General features: G+C 46.7%; 1 protein-coding gene across 1 annotated transcript in view; it reads left to right on the top strand.

Moving 5' to 3' along the window:
- Positions 1-23,461, top strand: part of NELFCD (negative elongation factor complex member C/D) — a 591,264-nt gene that overhangs the window by 139,169 nt on the left and 428,634 nt on the right. Inside the window, exon 2 of the mRNA XM_069651053.1 lies at positions 16,522-16,634. Within this exon, the coding sequence (XP_069507154.1) occupies positions 16,522-16,634 (113 nt within the window). The remainder of the gene's footprint in view (positions 1-16,521; positions 16,635-23,461) is intronic.

Genomic DNA, 23,461 nt, shown 5'->3' with positions numbered 1-23,461 from the left:
CATTTTAGCAACTAGAGACATATCCCCATGACCGTCATCCTAACCCCCTCGGGTCCCTCCCTGATCGATCCAGCCACCACCTGTGTCACCATTCACCTTCCATTATCCTATTTCCTATACTGTGCTCTCCCGTGTTGGTTTCACCCCAGGCCACCCAGTCCCTCCCTGTCCCCCAGCCCTACCCCAGGTAACACCCATCCCCAACTCGAGCCCCCCCAACTCCCTGTTCCAATCCCAACTTGCCCCAACACCCCATTCTCCCCACCCCCATCTCCCTCCCCCACCCTCCCCAATTGGGTTCCACTCTCAGCTCGTAGACCCCTTGACTAACGCATCCCACCCCCGCTCCTCATGAGCAGTAGCCAATGGTGTTGGTTAACTGGGGGAGAGTTTACCCTGCTCCTGTCTTCACCCGTCCAGCTAGTTCACCCCTCCTCCAATCCTCTCGCTTACCCCCAGATGACTACTCCGTAATGGCACCCCCTCACATGGTTCAGCATTTCTCTCCATCTTCCGTTCCCTGCTCCGGGCTGCACCCCTTCCGAACCCTCTGCATTTTGTCGATCCCCGCTTTGCGGCAAAGTATCTAGCCAGTGCCACACCTCTTTCGGGGAAGTGAAGAACCATGATTTCCCCCCTGATAACACTTTGAGTTTAGCCGGGAAGAACATCATGTACTTTAGATTCAGTTCTTGGAGTCAGCGCCTCAGTGCGTCATATGTTCTTCTTTGCCGTTGTACCTCCGATGTGAAGTCCGGGAAAATGCAGAGTTTTGAATTCCCAATTGCATAGAAACCGGTCTTGCGGGCTTCTTGTAATATGGCATCTCGGTCCTGAAAATTCTCAATTTTAGCCACCATTGCTCTTGGTGGGCCACCCGGTGGGAGGTGGGGGGGTCCTGCCCGGCACCCTGTGTGCTCTTTCCACCGTGAAGAATTTAGACAAACCTTTAATCCTCAACACTTTCAAGACCAGATTTTTCACAAACTGCTCCTCGCAGGGTCCCTCTTCTCTCACCGGTACCCCGACCAGTCTGATGGTGCACTGTCTGGAGCAACCCTCTGCGTCCTCCGCTCTTGCCTCTTAGCCCCCACCAGGCACACCACTTGGTTCTTGAGAATCTGAATGTCGTCGTCCACTGTACTGACTCTGTTCTACTTCTGAGACCCGTTCGCACAGCTTGCGAAGATCGGCTCTCACCAGGGAGACGTCCACCCCTACCTCATTAATGCTGCCTTCCAAGGAGGCTTTGGACGCCAGTATCGCCTCCATTAATGAGTCCAGGGTCACCCCCTCTCCACTGCCACCTGTCTCTTCCCCCCTCCGGGTCCGGTCTTGCCTGATTTTGCAATTTTTCCTTTGTTTCTGTGTATTTTTCCATCTTTTGTTGCCCCTTGACCATCTTGGCTGCGAGCTTTGGCAAGGCTATGTTCGGGATATGCTTCCCGGTTCTGCTCAAACCTCTGGGTCTGTATTCGGCTCTGTATTCCTCCTCTCTTCATCCAGTATCCACCCTCCCCACCCCGGTGTACCTCCTGGTATTCCTGCCTGGTGTCCCGGGGATGGTTGCAATGCAACCCTCTTCAGGCTTTCTTACAGCAGCGTTGGTTTACTCAATCCTACTTCTGGGTTGGCAGTCTCCAGTGCCTAGTGTGCGAGCGGATTGTAGCTCGTGATTGGGACTCGGGCTCTGGTAGCGTCTGTACTACTCACTGTCTCTCTTATTCCTCACACTATTTATTTTGTCTTTGTACGTTGGTTGGCTACAGAATTAACAGCCGTGCCTCGCTATGTCTCAGGGGGCCTCTCACAACCAGTGTGCATCAGCTCGCCATCATTTCCTCCATCAGTACAATCACATCTCCCCCCAGTTGGTCTCTGCCTGGTCTGGCCGCCTGTGCTATTTTTCCACTCCAATGGGGGGTGGGGAAATCACAGGGCCTCAGGATAAGTGGCAGTTAATACGTCCTTCACCTTCACCGGTGCCCAATCGTTCCGTTGGCTCAGTCCTCCACTCTCGAGCTGCAGTGGGCCGTTACTACGGCTCCCGAGCTGTATGTGATCCTCACTGCTACCATCCGACTCCTGTCCTTGAGGCCCCCAGCTCTGTAAGCGTGGGCTGCAGCCTTGTCTGGTCCGTTCCACAGGACACCGACTCCCGTCTTTCCCACGTCTCGCTCTTCCGCATCCGCTGTTGTGGGGATCTGCCGCGGCTCCCCTACACTACGGTGTCCTTATGTACCCAGCTGGGGACAATCTGTGCACCTTGCATAACGGGCAGGGGTACGTCGCAGCACGGTAGTCTCCTCTGATGTTCGGGGGCCGCTTACTGCTTTCTCCGACTGTGCCGAGGGCGTTTCAGCTTCTTCCCCAGTCCTCTGCAGTCAGATACGGGCTCTCTGGCCAGGTTTCTGCAAATCTTCACTCTGTCCCTTCATGGTGCTCTGACGGTGCTCTGTGTCTCGGGGCAAGTAGACCCCATTCACCCCACGCCAGCACACCATTCGTGGCCCCCACTTCTACTCTAGGAGTCACGTCAATTCAAATTCATTTCTCGGGTTGTAACTGCTGGCTTTCTGCAGGATTTAAGCCGGTGAAGCGGGAGCTCTGCAAAACTACATGCACATCACACGATGGCAAGCCACGCCCCAATCTGTTTCTTTTAGACTGATGGCGTTGACCAGATACTAGTTAGAAGGCTATTGCCTACCTTCCAGCTCCTAATAGATGACCGGACATGGAGAGACGAACACAGGATAACATCTGGAGTGCCATAGACATTAGAGGCAGGCTCCCATAATACAAATGCAGTTTCGCTTTTGGATTACACCCTCACAAACCCTTCAATCGAGTTAACTGGGGGCTTTCTAGAAGAGACCTTAAAAGCAACAGGACCTAACATAAAGACTAATGGCGTGATTTGACATCCAATCCACAAGACTATAGGTAAATGGACACCTCGCAGACCATATCATGCTGACCAGAAGGGCAGAACAGGACAAGACAAGGAGGCCCCATGCCACTGCTATTTGCGTGGTCAGTGGAACCACCGGGCTAATCCGCTCCAATCTATCCATCCATGTTGAGGGGGGGTATAGAGCACGAGTACAAGGTCTCTGTGTCTGTGGATGACATCCTGTTCTTTCTTAAGAATACAGATAAATCTCCCTCCCCACAATATTCCCCCTGCCCCGGCCACCATTCTCTAAAACCACTAGGAAAATGTGAATGTGACAGGGTTCCAATTATGATAAATCGCAAGGCTTAAATATTTCTGATCTGATTGAAGTGTTGGTGACCCTAATGAATAAATATTCTTTCCGGTAGGCCCACACCTCCATGAAATACCTTGCCATCACTGTCTGAAACACAGACTTAGTAAAATTTAACATAACGCATCTTATTTGGGAGATAGCTAGAATGAGCCAACTTGGGGTTTCATATATATGCAGGATACGTGCCCTAAATATGACTGTGCTTCCTCCATTGGTATATGTGTTCAGTAGTCTACCACTGTACTACCTGTCCACAGCATACAGAAGCTACAAAGGAAATGACATTTCTTCAAATGGGCTATAAAATATCATAGAATAGGCTATACTCTGAAGGGCAACATTGTCCCATGGCTTGTGAATCCCCACCATCAAAACATATATATTGGCATCCAAAATGGCACACATTTTCAGATGGGTGAACCCCACAACACATACAAATGGATTGAGGGTGGAACAAGCTGCTACCTCAATACCTCTGGCGAGTTGACCATTCTTACTAGGCAGGCTCGGACTGCAAGGGGCTCCCTTCTGAGAGATCAACACATAATAGACTTCCCGACTGGAACCCTACTTGGACATGGTGGTTGACTCCAGGAATGGGCCCCCTTCTATCATATCGTATATTAAAAACCTGGAATTCTCCCCAGGGCAAGCCGCAAGCCACAAGCCTTCCATTGGTGGGAAAAGAGCAGCATGAACTCACAAGGAGATGGTTACAAACAAGGTACTCCCCTTCTTGTCTCAAGAGTTCAGTAAGAGGGTGGGTTTACTCAAAGGGTGAAGATGTAGATGACACCAGCTGTGCTGCTGGATCACTAACCCCATGATATGTCAGGCATGGAGAGACGGCCCACCTCACTCAAACTAACTATAAGAGAGGACATGGGTAGAAAGAGAATCTCAAATCTTTATAAATTGCTCGGTAAAACTCAGCAGGGCGATAAACTCCCTTTATATTCCAAAATGGGAAGGGTAACTGGGCGTGGAGATGTCCCTGGGTCTCATATTTTGTCAAGAGCCCTGAAAAGCTCAAGGTGTACCACGTTCAAAGAATCTTAGGACAAATTGCTTATGATCTACATAGCTTTGCCCCCTCGCAATTGCCACTGTGTTGAAGAGGCTTCCCATATATAGGTACAATGGGATATATGTAGTGAACCTGCCCCATGGTGCAGTATTAATGGAAGGTGATTTCCCGAGAATTAGAAGTACTGCCAATCTACAACTCCCCTTGGACCATTTGGTTCTGACCCTAGGAGACAAACCAAGGCAGTCATTACGGTCCAAGCGGACCATCAGCCGTGTTCTCCCAACTCTTAAACTGAGACAAACTAACCTTTGCACAAGCATGGAAGAAACCAGAGGGTCCACAGCGGGCAGTCTGATGGGGCCAAGCGTGGGGAATTTGGGCAGTAGAATTATTTGCTTGGTAGAATGATGGTGTGGGGCCGCCACGGGACAAAGGGCAAGCCTGATCATACAGGATCTTGAAATGTTGCAAAATGCTGTATTGTTGATTTAAACAGTGATGCTTTCTAAGACTCTATCGAGACAATGTACTCCCTTTTTTATATATAAATGTGCACCCAATAGTTTTAAGTTTGTAAAACATTGAAAAAGATTTTCAATAATGTTGAGTGAAACTCTCTCTACTTGAGGCTTATTGGTCTACTTAGATCACATTCAATGCATAGTCCGACATCTAGTGGTAGTCGCAGAGTATTGCATGACTTGTTTTCGAAACTCGAAAAGGGACGTCAACTGGGCGTGTTGTAATACTAGCCCTAGTGTGACGTCTACTATACCCATGGTCCTTCATGCATCGAGGTCCCTCAGATAGTTTTTTTGCTCCATCATAGTTGGTTGCGTGTTGCAGAGATTCCAGGCTATACGCCTTTTATTATTACAAAGTTTTAAATTATATTTGGCGTTCCATCCCTTAATCGCCTCTAGCTATCAAGCAACCTTTGGCGACGTTTGACCGGCGGCTCTGGTTACCTCAATTTCAACGAATATGGTCTTCAGCCTATGCAGGCCGTTAGCGGGCTCTGGCCATCACAGTGGGGGAGAGTGGGGGAGGACAAAAGCACACATATCCATAAACACACAACCACAAGTGGTACGCCGACCACCACAAGACAGAACTCCCAAACAGGCATCGAGTGGGCCCATTCTCGACACTGCTCCTAAAAAGGTTCTTCTTTTGTGCGCGGAAGAACATACGTCAAAACAAAGTTTTCGAGGCGCACTTTAGGCTCGTTTAAAATGCAACACATGATATGATATGGCATTTACAACGCGCCTATACACAAGTGTTTCAAGGTGCAACGAGGCAGGGGGGGGCGAGGGGAGACAGACAACGATCCTACTAGGCCAGGTGTCATTCAGATCGCGCAAGGGTAGAGGGGAAGGGAAATGTGCAAGGGGGAAGGGAGACGGGGAAAGTGCAGTACAGGGTTAGTAGAACAACAAGATAAATACTAAGGGCCAGCTGGTGGCAAGTGCAAGGTAAGTGCATACATGTGCTGGGAAGGGGGGGCCCTGTAGGGATACAGAGACAGTCGTGCAGGGGAGAGTGGCTGGGCCAAGGACCGAGATCGGTGAATGGGCCAGTTGCAGATTCAGTGCAGTTTCAGTAATTTTAGCAGGGGAGACAGGGAGAGAAAGCGGAGGCAAAGAGGAAGGTTTTGAGGAACCGGAGATGGTTCTCAAGTTTCAGGGAGGCCGGAAGGCTGTTCCAGAGGGAGGCCCCTGCTGCGGAGAGAGATCTACCCCCAACTCGTTGCTTGGAGAAGCGGCTGACCCTGAGGGAGTTGGAGGCAGATGAGCGAAGAGCTCGAGAAGGAAGATATTAAGGAAGAGAGAGTTGAAGGTATTTTGGCCCAAGGCCCCAGAAGGCCTTGTGGACAATGCAGAGGGTTTTGAACGTAATCCTCGCAGCCACTGGGAGCCAGTGTAGCGATTGCAGTCCTGGAGAAATACAGTCCCTGGGCTTGAGGCCAAGGACAAGTCTCGCAGTCCTGTTCTGGATGAGTTGCAAAGGGTGGAGAGTAGAGGCAGGCAGATTTAGATAAAGGCTGTTACAGAAGTCCAGCTTCGAGAGAACCAGGGCTCTAGAGACGGTGATCTTCTGGGGGAAGGAGAGGAAAGGAAGGATACCTCTGAGGAGGTGTAGCTGGTAGTGTGACTTCTTAGAGACGTCAGAAATGTGAGGAGAGAAAGAGAGTGTGGAGTCGAAGGTGACCCCAAGGTTTTTTGCCTTGCAGGTAGGAGCAGGAAGAGGGCCAAGAGGCCGGCCAGAGAGCTGCAGGGAAGGAGGGAGTGGGTGTGCCGATGAGTAGGATCTCAGTCTTACTGGCATTCAGGCAGAGGTCATTTGTGGCACACCATTCCTGGATAGCAGAAAGACAGTCGGAGATAAGAGAAGGAGAAGAGGAGGCCGAGGGTAGCCTGAAAATGAGCTGGGTTTCATCCGCATAGCACTGAAAGTTGGGGCAGAGAGCGGCGATTCGGTGGGCAAGAAGTGCCAGATACTGATTGAACAGCCAGGGAGAGAGGTTAGATCCCTCTCTTGATACAGAAATATGTACCCAAGACATTGCTTACGGGTAAAATGTTTTAATCTACATATTTCGACGCCTGAAAAAGATAAATCCCTAGAAAAACATTATACACCCTCTCAGGACACTTTAGCAGAGGCTTTACACCACAGGAAACTGGCTTCTCACCCAGAACCCTCTCCCTCAGTGACAGAATCATTTCCAAGATCCACAGTGAACCACTGAAAATTTGAAAAAGTTATGAAAAGGATTTTTTACTTTGTCGATTTTTATGGGCGGACATCCAGAAGAGTTGATGCACCCCTAAGGTTCTGCAACGCCATAAGGCAGTGGGGAGGCAAGCGGGGAACTACCTTACAAGGTACAGAGACTAGACTGCTCACAACCTAGTACTTCCACACACTAACCCTTTTTTATCAGTCAGGACAACTATGATTACTTGTACATTATTGACCTTTCCCATCAGGGTGATCAAATCTATAAATATGACCAATATAACCAGGATCAGTTCTATGATAACAACGATCCAGACATATATATGACACCCCCAGAAGACCAGGATCCGCCTTTTGCCGACTCCCCAATTGATAACCAACTACAGTACAATATAAAGCTGCCCAGCACTTTAAAATAGATATGCAGGTGACCATTCAAGATACAGACTTAATAGACAACTTTGTATTGGACAAAACATCTATTAACAGTTTATTTTCCTTCTCCAGTCTGTTCAGAGACGTATTCAGAGTAGTGAAGTGTGGAGGTGCACTCTTGCTTCAAAATAATTAATGTAGTATGCAATTCAATTAGCTATGTCAATAACTTTCAGTAACTTTCAGGTGCTCCTTGTACGATCTGTGCTACCAGATCAGGTCAAAAGTGTGAGACGTATTCAATGGTCTCCAGTTACTCCACCTTAAGAACTGTTAATCCTTGCATTGAAAAGATTTTCAAACCAGCTCCAACTGACCCCCTATATATCAGGGGGCTGCTAAAGCCAGACTCCTTTGTGGTGACTACCACAAGGAAAAGAGCGTGCACTCCGATAGCTTCTGCAGAGGCACCCCCAGTTAAGGAGAGCAAAAAGATGTATACATTCGACAGGAAGGTAGCATATTCTGCGGCATACCAAACCCGTATTGCCAATAATACCACCCTACTTGCCAGTTATGACTGCAATGTCTGCGATACAATACAGCAACAGATTGACCCTGTTCCCAGGCCTTTAAAAACACAGCTCCTAAAGAACATCTGCATCCTAAATAATAATTCAGATGCAGCAGATAATGCTGGATGTATTATAGGTGAAGGCATCCTGATAAAACGGCATGCTTGGCTGAGACAGCCCGGATTCAAACTAGAGACCCAGGCCAATCTATCAAATATGCCAATCGAGGCCAGTGTACTATTTGGCAAGGCAGGCGATGATTCACTAAAGAGTGCGAAAGAGGAGCATGAAACATTAAAATCTTGGGCCAAATAAACAAACCGCTTATTCAACCAGGGGTTTTCAATACCCGGTGCTGCTTTCGCGGGCCAGGTTACCCTCGATCTATGGGATATAGTCCAGGGCAATCTTCTCCCTGGGGCAATACACATGGTCAGTTCACCAGTTACCTTCCCACTTTTCAAAGAGGATAAAAGAGAACAAGAATTAGGGATAGCGCCTCTGCTACCAGAGGCTTCTCTGCCTCTGAACAAGGACGTCCCAATGCAGGTTCCCTTTCATGCAACTCCATTCCGAGCTCGCATTTGCCATCGCATGGGAGTGGATCACATCCGATCAGTGGGTGTTATCCATAGTGGCATGGGATAACACCATAGTTTCTTGAAAGACCTCAAAACCATCCTCCAAAACACCAGAAGACACTCTAAATAGTCCCATGCTAGAGCCCTATGCTCCTCAAATTCCAACTCTTTGGCTGTCAAACGCTTCTCCAAGCAGAGAGAGGGGGCAGGTCTCTCCTCGGCTGGCACCTCCCTTTGGAACAGCCTCCCTGCCCCTCTGACTTCAGCCGGACCTCCTCAAGTTCCGGAACTGCTCAAAACTCTGCTCTTCTCTACCTCCTTCCCTTGTTCCCTTCCATGCTAATCACCCACTGTTGTGATTGGTGGCCTGATCCTTATGAATTTCGCAGGATTCCAGGACCCCCTTCTTACCAGTCGATACTAGCACATTCTCCCCACCCCCACCGCTCTGCCCTTGTGGGCCCCCTGCTTGGTGGCTCTGCATCCCACATTTGGTAGTTGCCTGGACTAGCACTTAGCCTGATGCTCTCTCCCTTGGCTGTATGACTGTATTTTACTGTTTTGCTAATGTTAATCTGTTCCCTGTTCACACTTCAGTTGTAAGTGTCTAACAAATGCACAGTAAAATAATAAAATTAAAAAAATAATTCGGATTGGATTCTCAATGACTTCAGATACCTTAAAATGGGCTGCAACTTTAGTAGTGAGAGCGGCAAACACTTAAGATGACGAGGAGGACCTGGGACCCTCCCTGCGCTGTTACAGGAACGGGTTGCCTTGGCAACGATACTGTATACACATTACAAAAAGTTTCTTTGACTACGGTGTGATGACGTATGCACCCCCTCACAGTCCGCACCAATTGGAACACAGCATTTGTGTCCTTTACAATATGGTTGATGCTACTTTGAGTTTGAAGCTGCCGCTGATGCTGAAAGGAGAAATGCACCCGGTCTGCAAAGTAAGGCAAGTGCAGACGGTTCAATGTGTTAATATCCACACAAGTATCGCCATACAAAAATATTGTCATATTTTTGCGACGATATTAAGGCATGGAACCTGCGAGGGACACCCCCGCAACCCTTGAATTATTTTTAAAGGAGTGGCGGACACCCCTGCACCCAAAAATGACCCCCCCCCCAAAAAAATATCGCCTATGGCCGTTACAGACGGCCATATATACGGCAATATTTTTGGTGGGGATAATATGTAGTGATACCGTGCAGACATGGCACTGTCAGGCCTCTTTTTCTACATACCGGCCACATCAGACAGGTTGCGTGACTGGTTCTGCCAATAAATGTGTCCCGATTTTACCTCGCAAGCGCGATTGTCACAAACAACATATCGCATGGAAAGACTGACTGGTCCAGGAGGGCTGGAACTCCACCAGTCACAACCGCGGGTACAGTGAACTGTCTTTCATACTCACCCGATGCCCTTTTTGGTTTTCACAAACACGCTATGATGCATGAGAAATTTTTCAACTTTCAACCCTTTTTAATCTGCCACCTCTTGAGACATGCATGACTCCCCCAATACCTGGGGGCCTTTTCACCTGCCTCAAATAGTATGCATAGCACCCTCCACCATGGTGTTGGAGCCATACATGAGAATTACATTTTTCCACTTACCAGTTTCTCCATATTTTGCCCCTAGATTGAAAGATAGTCTTTCTCGTTGTGAATCAAGGGGTCAACTTTGAATACATGCAAGTTCGGAATGTATTGCCTGCCACATTTCGCAGTATCTGCTCCACCGTTGCTGTAGGGCGCAGAGAATGGCGTTATACAAATTGCGGTCTACTGTGGGAATGACACTAAACTTATATATATATATATATATATATATTTTTTTTTTTTTCTCACAAGGTCTATGAACATGCCCTGAAGAAGGCGGGCTGATTACCTTGGCCTGCCAAAACGTGTTGTACCTGGGGACCCTGCTTTACAGCCAGGATCCCCCACAGAACATCTAGTGACAACACAGATGCCACCCACACGTTGGCATCCCCTTTATACAAAGTGAACTTTATAACATTTTAAATGTTTTTTTGTATATTCAAAAACATCCTGAGTGCTGGGATGTGAACCGAAAGAAAGTGTACAAGTAACACACAATTGAGAATCATTGAAAAACCAGAACTACATATACTTATATCTTTTCCACTTTGAATCAAGCATTTTCGATTCTTCTTTCTAAATCCTTGGTTTCTTATTTACTCGGGCACTAATCTTGTATCAAGCGAGACTTGGTAAAGATTAAGGCTAATCACAACTCTCGGGTTCTACTATTTTTGGTTTACTTCTCCAAGGGTACTGTCCCTTGGTATTATGTTATTTAATGTTTTAATTGTTTTTGTTGATTGCATTTTTTGACTATTAGAATGTGCAAATAAAATTCAGCTACAATTTGTAATTCATAAACACTTGTTTGAACCGTTTATTAATTTTTGTTTTGTGCATTACGTTTTTGGTTGTCATACCAGACATGTAGAAAGGGATATCAGTTTAAGATACCCGACCATACAGAATCAATTCTACTAAATGGGGAATTAAGAAAAGCTCAATGGTGGAATATTTTGTGTTATATAGTTGTTATCCCAGCCCCCATTGAAAGAAGTGGATTACCTGGTTTATGTTGGCCACTCTTTTAAATATGCCAATAGAGCCCACTGTGCCATTTGGCAAGTGAGCCGATCATTCACTAAAGAGTGGGAAAGAGGAGCATGAAACTTCTTTGGGCCAAATAACAAACAAGCCATTTATTCAACTGGGTGTGTTCAATACCTGACGCTCCTTTCACGGGCAAGCTTACCCTTGATCTATGGGATACAGTCCAGGGCAATCCTCTTCCTGGGGCAATGCACAGGGTCAGTCCACCAGTTACCAGCCCATTTTTCAAAGAGGATAAAAGAGAACAAGAAGTATGGGTAGAGCCTCTGTCACCAGTGGCTCCCCTGTCTCTAAATAGTGACGTCCCGATACAAATTCCCACCCATGCAACTCCAGTCGGACGTCGCATTTGCCAGTTCGTCCATGCATAGGAGGGGGATCATATCCGATCAGTAGTAATCCACAGTGGCAGGGGGTAACTCAATCGAGTTTCTAGAAGGACCCCAAAACACAACCTTCAAAACACCAGAAGATGTTGCCACTAGACAAGAAGATTCTTCTAGAAGAAATTTAGTCCTTACTCCAGAAAGGCGCAGTCAAACTAGTCCCTGCAGACCAGGTAAACAAGTGTATCTGTTCAATATACTTCCTTATACCTAAGTAAGACTTGACTATGCGCCCTGTACTAGACCTACGTCCAGCAAACACATATGTCAAGCCTCAAATGTTTTCCCGTGACAACGTTGCAGCAGGTAATCCTGTTAAAACAAGGGGGTTTCATGGCAACATTGCACATGCGATACATACTTTAATATTTCAATGTTGCCAGCGCACAGGAAATACCTGTGCTTCAAGATTGCAAACAAACGCTACCAATTTAAAGTCCTCCCCTTTGGCATTTTATCAGCGCCAAGGGTATTCATGAAGGTACTAGCAGTAGTAGAAGGGCACCTAAAGAGAGAATCAACCAGTGTGCCCTTATCTCGACAACTGGCTCAAAACGGGGGAAATGCCACAAATTTGCAAAAACACCCAAAGGACAATCAATCTATTGTTGGAATTGGGGTTCTCCATCAATGAGAAAAAATCAAGTCTCATCCCTAATGAAATAAAACAATTTCTAGGAGAAATTATAAAGACTCATGAGGTGTTGGTAATCCCGTCAAACGAGAGAGTAAAAAACATGTTATTTCAAGTACTTCTCTACACAGCCGGTCGTCAGATAACCGTGCACAAGGCAATGCGCCAGCTTGGGATGATGACTTGATGCATTTATCTTGTTCCACATGCGTGGCTGCGCATGCGTCTATCCCCACAGATAAGGGGTGTATCACCACTTTTACTCCTTTAAAAACTGGCAAATGCTCCCAAGAAATCAAAATTGGCAGTAAAAATACTCCCAACAAAAAATAGGAAAAAGACATGTAGAATCTTGCACCCCTGGTTTCGCCCTCACAGCTCCATAGTACCACAGGAAGAAACTACTATTTTAACTGCCTGATTGAAAGAAGTAAACCTGTATCTTTTATTGTGCATGAATAACTAGGTGCAAAGAAATTAATATTACGAAAACGTTTGTTTTTCAGTTAAAACATATTTTACTCACTCACAAAATACTCTCATTGGGAATTGGACTTATATGTTTTACTCCCATAAAAATCATAGTACTCCCAACTTTAAAAAACGGAATACTCCCACTTCCAAATCTTATCTGGAGCTCTGCATGCGCCCAATACATGGCTAGTGAAGCGGTTAACGGGACCATCTAGTGGTTGTTTTGCTAACCTTTATACAAGCTCTATGCTGGAGGTCAAAAGACAACATGTTAAAAGGGAAACCTTTTTGCAACACTCTCCCAACAGACGCCTCATTACCTTCATCATACTGCACACAGCGTGGGGACACAAACAGCAAAAAAACACATAAACTTACTAGAATTGCTAGCAGTCCTCAAAGCACTGCAAGCTTTTCAACGACACCTAGCGGGGCAAACGGTTCTAGTCCTCACAGAGAGTACCACTGCGATGTTTTATCTAAGCAAACGGGGCGGGACACACTGTCCAAGTTATCCCAAAAGATTTGGAAGTGGTCACTCAAATTAATAATTTTCCTAGTGTCACCATTCACGAGCAGACACACTGAGCAGATCTACCTGCAGAACAGGAGTAGCAAATTCACAAAGATATCTTAAGTGATATCTTCCCCTAATGGGGGCATATACCTCAAGACTTGTTTGCAACAAAGCAAAACGCACTATGCCTAGACTTTGCATCAAGGTTTCCCCAACAAGGATCCAAGGGGAGTGCCCTGTGGATGAGTTGGTCAGGGAAATTTGCTTACGCTTTTCCACCAATTCCACTAGTGCACAAGATGCACCAGGAAAAAGTCATGCTAGTTCTGATGGCTCCAATGTGGGCGCGTCAACCATGGTTTCCACGCCTACCCAAACTAGCAATGTGCAAACTAATCTAGATTCCGTACCCATTCAACATGCTGTCCCAATACAAGGGGACGACATTCCATCTATACCCTCAAATTCTGAACTTGGCAGCATGACTCCTGAAGTCATAGCATTTGGGCATTTAAATCTGCCAGGAAAAGGTGTGTGGACATCCTTAAGGAAGCACAGAAGCCTAACACAAGACACTTCTTTTAACAAGTGGAAAGGTTTGTCATTTGGTGCAGATCATGCAACCCAAGTCAAATAGATTGTTCTCCCTTCCACATATTTAACTATATGCTTTACCTACTAGACTCTGGTTTAGTCTTTAATTCTATCGAAGTACACTTAGTAGCTGTCGCAAAACAAGTTATCTTGTTGGAAACTACCAGTTATCAAAGCATTCATGGAGGGAGTAAAAATACTAACCCACCACTTCTACCTCAATGTTGTATTGACATAACTCATGGGTCCACCCTTTGAACCTATGCACAAGGCTAGTCTGAAGCATTTAACATACAAGACTGCATTTCTAGTGGCTAGCCCTTCCATAAGACAAGTCAATGAACTGCAAGCACTTTCAGTACAAGACCATTTAATGATCATCCACAAAGACAAGGTGGTTCTTAGAACACATTTTAGATTTTTGTCAAAATTCATATCAAAGTTCCATTTTAATCAGTCTATTGAACTTCCTACCTTTTTTCAACATCCTTCAAAATCTGCAGAAAAAAGCCTCCATACCCTAGATGTAAGGAGGGCGGTCTTGTACTACATAAACAAAACCACTGAGGAAAACGGATCAACTCTTAGTTTCTATAGCAATTGGCAGAGATGGAGATCATGTTTCTGTGAATGCAATCGCCAGATGGATAGTCCAGTGCTTCCAGCTTTGCTACTCACTGTCAAAGACTATCTTTTACACTAAGAGCCTACTCTACACAAGGCACAGGGGTTACTTTGTATCTATAGGAACATTTGCAATAAATGGCAATTTGCATGGCTGCTACTTGGAGTTCCATTCATACACTGCCTAGATGCACACCCCAAAGCAGATTAACTGGTGAGACAACTGTTAGTAAAAACATCTATTTGCCGATGTACCTTCTCACAACTCACCTCTGTCTCAGTTTACTGCTCGCTAATCTACACATAGCATGTGATCTAAGCAGATCCACAAGCTTCCTCAGAAGGCATACCTTACTCACCGTAATCGTATTTCTGATGATAAAGCATCTGCTTAGATTCACATGCTCCCACCCTTCCTCCCCTCCTGGAGTTTGAAGGTGCATAGATGTTTCTATCTCTACCTTTTTATCTTCTCTTTCTTGTACTCACGCAAACACTTCATGCACCCTTGTGTCAGAAACAAAACAATTTGAGGGACTTTGACGTGTGAAGGACCATGGGTACAGTAGATGCCAAACTTAGGGATAGTATTACAAACACAGCTAGCCCGCGTCCTTTTTCGTGTGTCGAAAACAAGTAATGCAAAACTGCGTGACTACCATGAGATGTCGGCCTATGCATAGCATGTGAATCTAAGCAGATACAAGCATCAGAAATACGATTACGGTTAGTAATGTATGCTATGTGTGTGTATACGAGATATACATCTCATACACTACTCTGACTGCAAAGTATGTGTGTGTGAATTTCATATAGGTCAGACTAGTACCCACATGATCAGTCTTTTGTCTGCTGTTGAATTTTACAAAAATATTGTTGGAGTTTTTGTGGTATTGGATGTTTTAGAGCTCCATGATGCTAGTCAGAGGGGGCATGTAGATACTGATGTGAATTGGGGGGCGGGGGGAATAGCGCGTTTCCTTGGGCTACCCCATATGTGATATTTGTTGATTGCATGAGTAGTGTGAGCTTGGCCCGATAACTGCTTGAGGGCGTTGCCTCCAATTCTAGCAGCCGTGGACAATTGGGAAAGAAGCACCTTTTGATGAAGGGCATCAATGGCACCTGATAAAACCAATCCAGTAGTTGAAAAACAACAAAGGCTTTGATTCCCAGAAGTATTTCTTCCCAGTTGTCAAATATTGCAGCTTCAGATCCATGACCAGTGTGAAATCAGATTGGATTTTAAATGAGGTGCGAGCTGTTTTATGGCAACCTCTCAAACACGTTAATTAAGTCAGGAAGCCTGGAAATAGTTCATTATTGGAGAGGCTATCTGGTTTGCCATTGTTCTTTTTCGTACCAGGTGCTACAGTGACAAGTTAGAGCTTTTGGGGAATCAAGCCAGAGGCCAGTGTGTTCATTAAGGTTGTGATGGAAGGAGTCAGTCCTTATAGCCCGTTTGCAACTTTGAAGTTGCTTGTCTATGGCCCTGTATATGTCTTTTTCCGGGGGTCCAGGATTTCATCAACCTCTTGTTCGTCGTTTCAGGATTATTGTGGTGCTTTTTGACTGCTTAATGGTCCACTTTTCAAATTGAACTTGGGGATATTGGCATAAAGGGTGTGATATTTGTTTCTTTAACGTGGAGGTATGAGAGTTTCACATTGTTCTTGCTTGGGAAGAGCGATACAAAGTTTTTCAGAAAGTGGTAACTTTCCAGTAGATTTTAAAGAATAAAGACCTTAACAATGGTGTTGATCATGGTTCCTCAAAATAGTGTATATAATTTTATAATAAAGTTAGAAAGTAAACGCATCTCCCATCAACAATAACAAAGTTAGCTAGCTAAGGGATTAAGAAAAAATGCTTAAAGTCTGAAACTCATTGTGCATTGGCTTCAGCTCAGAAATACAGTTGAAATGATAAAGACTTGTGTATTTTTTACCTGGGTTCTTGTTGTTGATCTGTAAACATTTTAATCACATCAGCAAAGATGTTCTATAAAACCATGGTTTAACATTTTTACATTTCAGGATGATGAGTATGGTGAGGCCGAAGATGATGCAGAGGTTCAACAGGAAAGCCTTAACAAGTTCTGCAGTCGGGATTATATAATGGAACCTGCCATTTTTAATACTCTTAAACGGTGAGTACATTGTAGTGAATAGTAAATGCCTTTTGATAACTGACATTCTTATGTTTCAAGAATAGTCTTTCTACCTTAGGTGTTAAACAAAATATATTAAAACAGTTTGGTAATAGTTGCCCACACAAAGCATCATGTAAAATGTAGAAAAAATACTGTACTCAACTATTACACAAACATTTCTCGTCGAAACTGTATACATATCAAAAGGAGATATGCACCTGCAATTTCTGTTCATGCTGGTCATCCCGGTTACCTTCACTCATCCCATTCTTGGCAACTGTTGAAATATTACGCTTTTAGAAAATAACGCAGTCTGTAATATTCACTTATGCATTTCACTTTAGATCCCGTTCAGTTGAGATAACTGGCCTCCTTATTTTCAGGTTAAACACTTCTCTCCATCTAAAAATAGTGGAACATTATACCATTCTTTTAACACAGTATGGTGTCGGTAACACCCAGCTACTGTTTAGCATTAAGTTGGGTACCACAAATGTGCATGCTTTTGGTTGAATGCCCTGAGCTCACTATAAAATGTGCAAAGATAATATATATATTTTGTTTTCTCCAAAAACTTTATTTTAATTTAACGTACTGTGGGAACAGAAAAGAATATAAATGACGGCTCAGGTCAGACAATTCTGGCGACAAGTGACCATGCCAAACAAATGGAGTACAATGTAAACAAGATCCCGCTTCTACCGCCCACCCCTCTCCCTGCAAACAATGTCAACCCATTCACCCCCCCAGGTGACATGGCTTCACAGTGAGGAAAAGTGCTGCAGCAAGAGTGGCTAAGGGGGCAGGATAAGTCTCTGCAAAGTCAATAAATGGGATCCAGACAGACATATTTGGCATAGCGTCTTTCACAGAGTGCCGTAATTTTGTCAGCACCCAAAATGTCCCATATCTTAACCCACCAAATCTGGGCCACCGGCCCATCAACACACCTCCAGGTTTGGGCAATGGTTAGTTTTGCTGCCATGAGAAAATGCCCAATTAGGGTGGCCATTTGGCCTGTAAGGGGGAACAGTCCACCAGTAGAACCTAGAATTACCACCCGTGGGGTCCATAGAGAGTGACAGTCCTGTGATATATTCTTATTTTAGAGAGCACCTCCTTCCAGAAGAGGCCTACTTTAGGACACGACCATACCATATGAAAGAGAACCCACAGGATCACAACACCGCCAACAAGCAACAGAGTAATCTCTAACAATGTGGTGCAACGTTTCAGGGGTGAGATACCACCTGTAGGTACCAACCTACATGTACCAACATTTATAGGAACATTCACTGTCTGTGACACATCTGGAAGACTTAAGCATCCCACCCCATAGTCTCAGCCATTCCTCATCTTCCATGGGCCCACTCAGGTCTACTTCCCATTTAGCCATATACGGTAGGCGCACCACTGGGTCACCTGTGTCCAATAGCTTCTATAACTTCGAGATACGACCCGTGACAAACCCTCTTGTAAAGATAACTCAAGAGCAGACAGTGGCCTGGTAGCACCCTTCTTTGTGAGTGTGTGAGAAGCCCAATGCTGCAGCTGTGCATAGCGAAACCGTTCAGTTTCCGGCAGATTAAAGGTGCGTTTACATTCGTCAAACGTTATTGGGTTTTTATCATTGTAAAGCTGATGCAGGTTCAACAAGCCACCCGCTACCCACTTACCAAAGTCCCTGCGTTGAAGGTCAGGCTGAAAACTTGGGTTGTCCCATATAGGTGTAAGGGGCCCCATCCCCATTGACACCCCCCACCTGTGGAGAGCCCTCCGCATGTCAGATATTGTACATTTAGTTGTTGCTAGCAGAGAGATTCCTCCCCTTCTTGTCTATATAAGGTAGCTGAGTCAAGTCTACCGCTGAATTGGGCTGGTTCAATTAATTTCCACTTTGGTTGCGAGCTTGGCTCACCTCAGGTAAAAACACAAGAAAGCTGCGCGGCCAGGATATAGCGAAAGACATCAGGGAACCACAGGCCACCCACGCCCACTGGCCTCAGCAGCACTCTGCTAGACATCCTTGCACGCCTGTTTCCACAGATAATTTTGAAGACCTTCCACTGAAGTTTGCGGAGATCCGAGTCGGGGATCCTCATCGGCAATGCCGAGCACAGGTAAAGCAAGCGCACAATCAGATACATTTTGATCGCTGAAATACAACCAAACCAAGATATCTCCTGGCGTTCCCACCTGCCAGTTCCTGAAATAGCAATAGGAAATTAGCCTGAAAGACCTCTGAGATCCTACCAGGGATGATGCGCACCACCAGATACAGATGGGGATAGACTCCTGGATCTATAGTATAGGAGCAAGAGCCCCGATAACACTCCTTTCTTGGGGCCTCAAAGACACATCCAGGCCATGCGATTTATCATAGTTTACCTTAAACCCAGAGACCCGGCTAAAACCATCTAACTCCTGCAGCACCTCAGCTAGGGAGGAACGGGAATTACTGTGTGTGAGCAAAACATTATCTGCATAAAGGGACACCTTATAGTCTGTCTCCCCGACCCGGGTGCCCTCTATCGCCCAATTAGCTCTAATTCAGCTAGCAAACCGCTCCATACACAAGGCGAAAATCAACAGAGATGGAGGGCAGCCCTGCCTCGTGCCCCTTGTAATTGACAGTCTGGACAACTATGCCCCGTTAGAAGATTGTGGAATTTCTTGTAAAAGGGAGCCATGAATCCATCGGGACCCGGAACCTTATTCTTCTGGGTCTTGATTGCCCATTCCTCTTCCACCAGCAAGATCAGCGTCTCCAGAGACTCCTGATCCTCGCAGGATAAACTGGGCAGGTGCGCATCTTTCAAATATTGGGCCTGGGCTTCTGCAAAGGGGAGCTCACCTCTGTATACTGATTTAAAATGAGCCTCAAAAATCCCCAATTTATCTGCCTCTACCCGCAGCACCACCCTCTGCTCATCACGTAAGGCTAACCCAGAGTTCCGGGTTTGGAGCTTGCGCATATTGGCCACCAGGAGGCGATTGGCTCGAGTCCCATTAGCGTAATAAAACTGTTTGGCTTTTAGCATTACCTGAGCTGACCTGTCAGCCAGGTGCGCCTCCAATTCTTTCCCTGCCGTCCTTCGTTCACGTAATGCCTTACGAGACACTAACTTCTTGTGCTCCTTTACAATTTGAGTAACCTTCCTTTCCAATCCCACCATAACCAGCTGCCTCGCTCTAGTAGAAGCCGCAGATTTGCTATTGAGCTCCCCCCCCCCTAACTACGGCCTTCATAATGTCCCACGCAATGTTCCATGTGGGATCAGAGTTTTTATTTTCCCTACAGTAATTGAGATGATCTCCCCCAGTTCTCTAGTCAACACAGGGTCTCTAAGCACCGGGTCATATAACTTGCATGAGCGTCTGGGCATCTTGGGGGAATCCAGCACTGCCAGAAACACTGACACAGGGGCATGATCAGACAGGGTGCACGTACCCATTTCCACCCCTCGGACACATGGGTATAACGTACTAGGAATAAGAATGAGATCCCACCTAGAGAAACCCCCATGAACATGTGAGTAAAAAGAGAAGTCCCCTGTCCTACCCGTGAGCCAGTCTCCATGTGTCATCTAACCCCAATACACGGAGCAATAGTCCAAAAGCCATTGAGTGTTTTCTAACTTGGTAGGGCGGAGAGTCTTGTCCACCAGGGGGCTGGGTACCAGATTGAAATCCCCACCTGACATGACATAACTTGCCCGTCAGCAAAAGGGAGCACCTCGAGTAGAAAGCTTTGCAGGAATACTTCTTGGGCAACATTTGTGACGTAAGGACACCAACGTGAACATCCAATCCCACAACAGGCCTTTAACACAAACGTAGCACCCCTGCGAGTCCTGAATTTTACTTTCGCTTCTCATCCTGCACAAGCAGATTGGCCTCTTGGAACACAATGGAGAAAGACCTGTTCCTTAGTTTACCCAACACAGATTTCCTTTTCACTGGGGAATTCAAACCCTGTATGTTCCATGTGCCCATCAACCTGAGGTCCTCCCCCTCAGCATCACTCACTACTTTAGCCAACATTTCCCTGCAAATCAAGATGCCCTCCCCCATCACCACAGCCCAAACTGCCCACACATTAGTTTCATAGAGTAACCGTCCGACTCACAGCAAACATAAACAAACCCTCTAGCCCCCCTCACCCCAACCACAAACCATGCTCAAATAAGAGAGACTTCAAGAGATTTGGAACCTCTGTCGGGACCCGACTTGGGCAGAAAAGAGCCATAACCCAAAAGACTCTCTCTCCCAGCTCAGCCCTTGCAGTCCAATACAAGCCCCCTCCCCGGAACACCACAAACCAATCCACAAGGGCACCCCATCAGACTCTGCTTCAGGGGAAATATCACCACAACAAACAAGCTACAACGCAAGACCCTAGATTATTCAAGTCTTTCTGATTGGCCCCTTCACGCGCCTCCCCGTCCCCCACTGCGCCATTTCTGCGAGGCCACCGGATCAGTACCCTGACTCGAATCCTGCTCACACTTCGGGTCTCCCCCACCTGCCCCCTCTGTATTCAGCAAGCTGTCTGATTCCTTCAGTGTTTGAACCTCCCAGCACCTCCCTTGATGAATGAAATGGAGAGCAGTAGGAAAGCCCCACTTATCTCAACCATGTAATGACTGTAACTTTCCACCATTGTTAAGCAACCACTGTAACTACCTTCTTGAGTAAAAGCACCTAGATGCCTCCAGGCTTTGTGCGCTATCCAAATGGCAAAATACATAAATATAGGGCACTTCCCTTGTACGTAGCCAGTCAGCGGGTGCAGTGCCTTTCGCTTCGCCAGAGTAGTCCACTCCAAATCCTGGTACAGGGGGAGTGACATGTTGCGAAAAGTGATGGATGTCAAGGGTCTAGCCTTAGCCATTATGCGTTTGTTCAGTTTAAAGAAGTGAACCCGGGACAGCGCATCAGCAGGCCTGTCCTGGGTCAGGGAGGCACGAGGTCTGGCCCGGTGAGTCCTGTCAAGTCTCTTGATCCCCAGGCAGTTCAAGAATCGAACAAAAGAGGTCAGCCACAAAAATGGGTAGGTCTTAGTCTCGCACCGCTGAAGAAATGCCATGGATCCGGATATTATTTCTGCAGGAGTGTTTTTCCCCATCCTCCTGCTTGTCTTCCAGGGCCTCGCCGCAGGCCTCCAAGGCCTCTAGTCGATTGGAGCACTCACTCACTTCATAGGACTGCTCACAGAGAGTATCCTCCACCTCTGAAACCCTGTGCTCAGCTTCTGAAACTCTTCTAATGTCCGGATCTTGTGGGAGAGTTCCTCTGTGCTTTTGTGGATTTCTTTACGAATTTCGGCCAACAGATCCTGCAGGTCAGACTTGGTAAACATCTGTGTAAGCATAGCTGGGAGTGGGTCAACCCCATGTACCAGAGCCAACGCAACCTCAATACGCTTGCTCTTATCTGAAGACAGTAGCATTGCCGAGATATCCCCTTGCTTCCCTGACTTTGGCGTTTTAGACATTTCAAACCTAGAAGACCACAGCCAGTGAGGTCCGCACCTACTGCAATGCTTGTACACCAAAGGGGCTGAGGCTATGCTTCCGCAGATGTACCCACCCAAGCCACCACTCTAGCAGGTCGCCAGAATTCTCAAGGAGCGCAGACAAAGCACAGCTCGCCCAGGCAGGTGATCAAACCCAGGTACAGGCATGCCCAATGTCAGTCCAAAACCTCCCTCAGCAGGCATAGGGCATACTAGCGTGACAACTCACCAGTGCCACCCCCGCAGCCAGGACTTCAGTACTTCAGGAATGAGTGACGGTACATCAAAAAGGCTTCAGACAGAATATAGAATCCTCAGCAGACGGGTAGATTAGCTAAATTGAAGGCGCCCCCTTCATCTACTTGGCGGTAGCAGGGATATATCACCAGGTCTTCGGACATGATCACTCAAGAAGCAGCAACAGCAAGCCTTGCCAATCCCCACCTCACATATCAAATTGGGCGTGGGGAACCCAATACAGCAAACTTCTAAACATGCATCACACCTTTGCTGGGCCCCATGCCGTGCAGTGCAAAATCTGGGTGCTGCAAGTGACTCCCATTAAGGTGCAGCAGGAGAAATGCAGGAGCACTGAATCCAGGCATTACATTACAGCAGCCGGTGTCTTCCCAAAACGCCATGACCCATAGCTTGCTGAAGCACTTTTGCTCGCACTTGAATGATTTTCTTTTTCCTTCAGCATTTCGTTTTACACAGCTACCTGCAGCAGAAGATGAAATCCTGCCTGTGCGCTCAGTTCAGAAGGCAGCTTAACGGGGAGGCACCCGCAAGGCGGCAGACCCGACTGGGCCACCGTCCTCCTGCAGTGGTGCTCGGTGCAGTAGCACGGCCAGGGGCCCATTCCCAGAGCCTCAGTCTCTGTGGCATAGGCACCAGCAAGTGAGCGCCCTGGGGGTCGCGGGCAACCCCCAACTCACCGATGTTCTACCAGCAGACTTAGGATCACTGCTGAATCAGCCCAGATGGATTTCAGGTAGGCAGCACCTGGCGCCAAAGGCGCCGCTCTCCTGCATGCTGCCCCCTGCATTTCCAAGCTGCACACAGCGCTGGCCTCCATCCACCTTCTAGGGCAGATGTCGTGCCCCACCCCCCACCAACCCCACCACAGGCACATAGCTCTCAACTCACACGCTTTTGGTGGATGTCACCCGCCTTGTAAACGGCCGACTCGTTTCAATGGGCCTCTCACCCGCCAAAACTAAAATCGGGTGTTTTCACCCGCTTTTGCAACACAAATGGTTGAGAGCTATGCAGGCACCCCCACAGAGTGGCAACGTGCCCAGTG

Source organism: Ambystoma mexicanum, chromosome 3p, assembly GCF_040938575.1.
Source record: "Ambystoma mexicanum isolate Mex_15411 chromosome 3p, UKY_AmexF1_1, whole genome shotgun sequence".
NCBI classification, from domain to species: domain Eukaryota; kingdom Metazoa; phylum Chordata; class Amphibia; order Caudata; family Ambystomatidae; genus Ambystoma; species Ambystoma mexicanum.
This window is presented reverse-complemented; position numbering and strand designations above follow the sequence as displayed.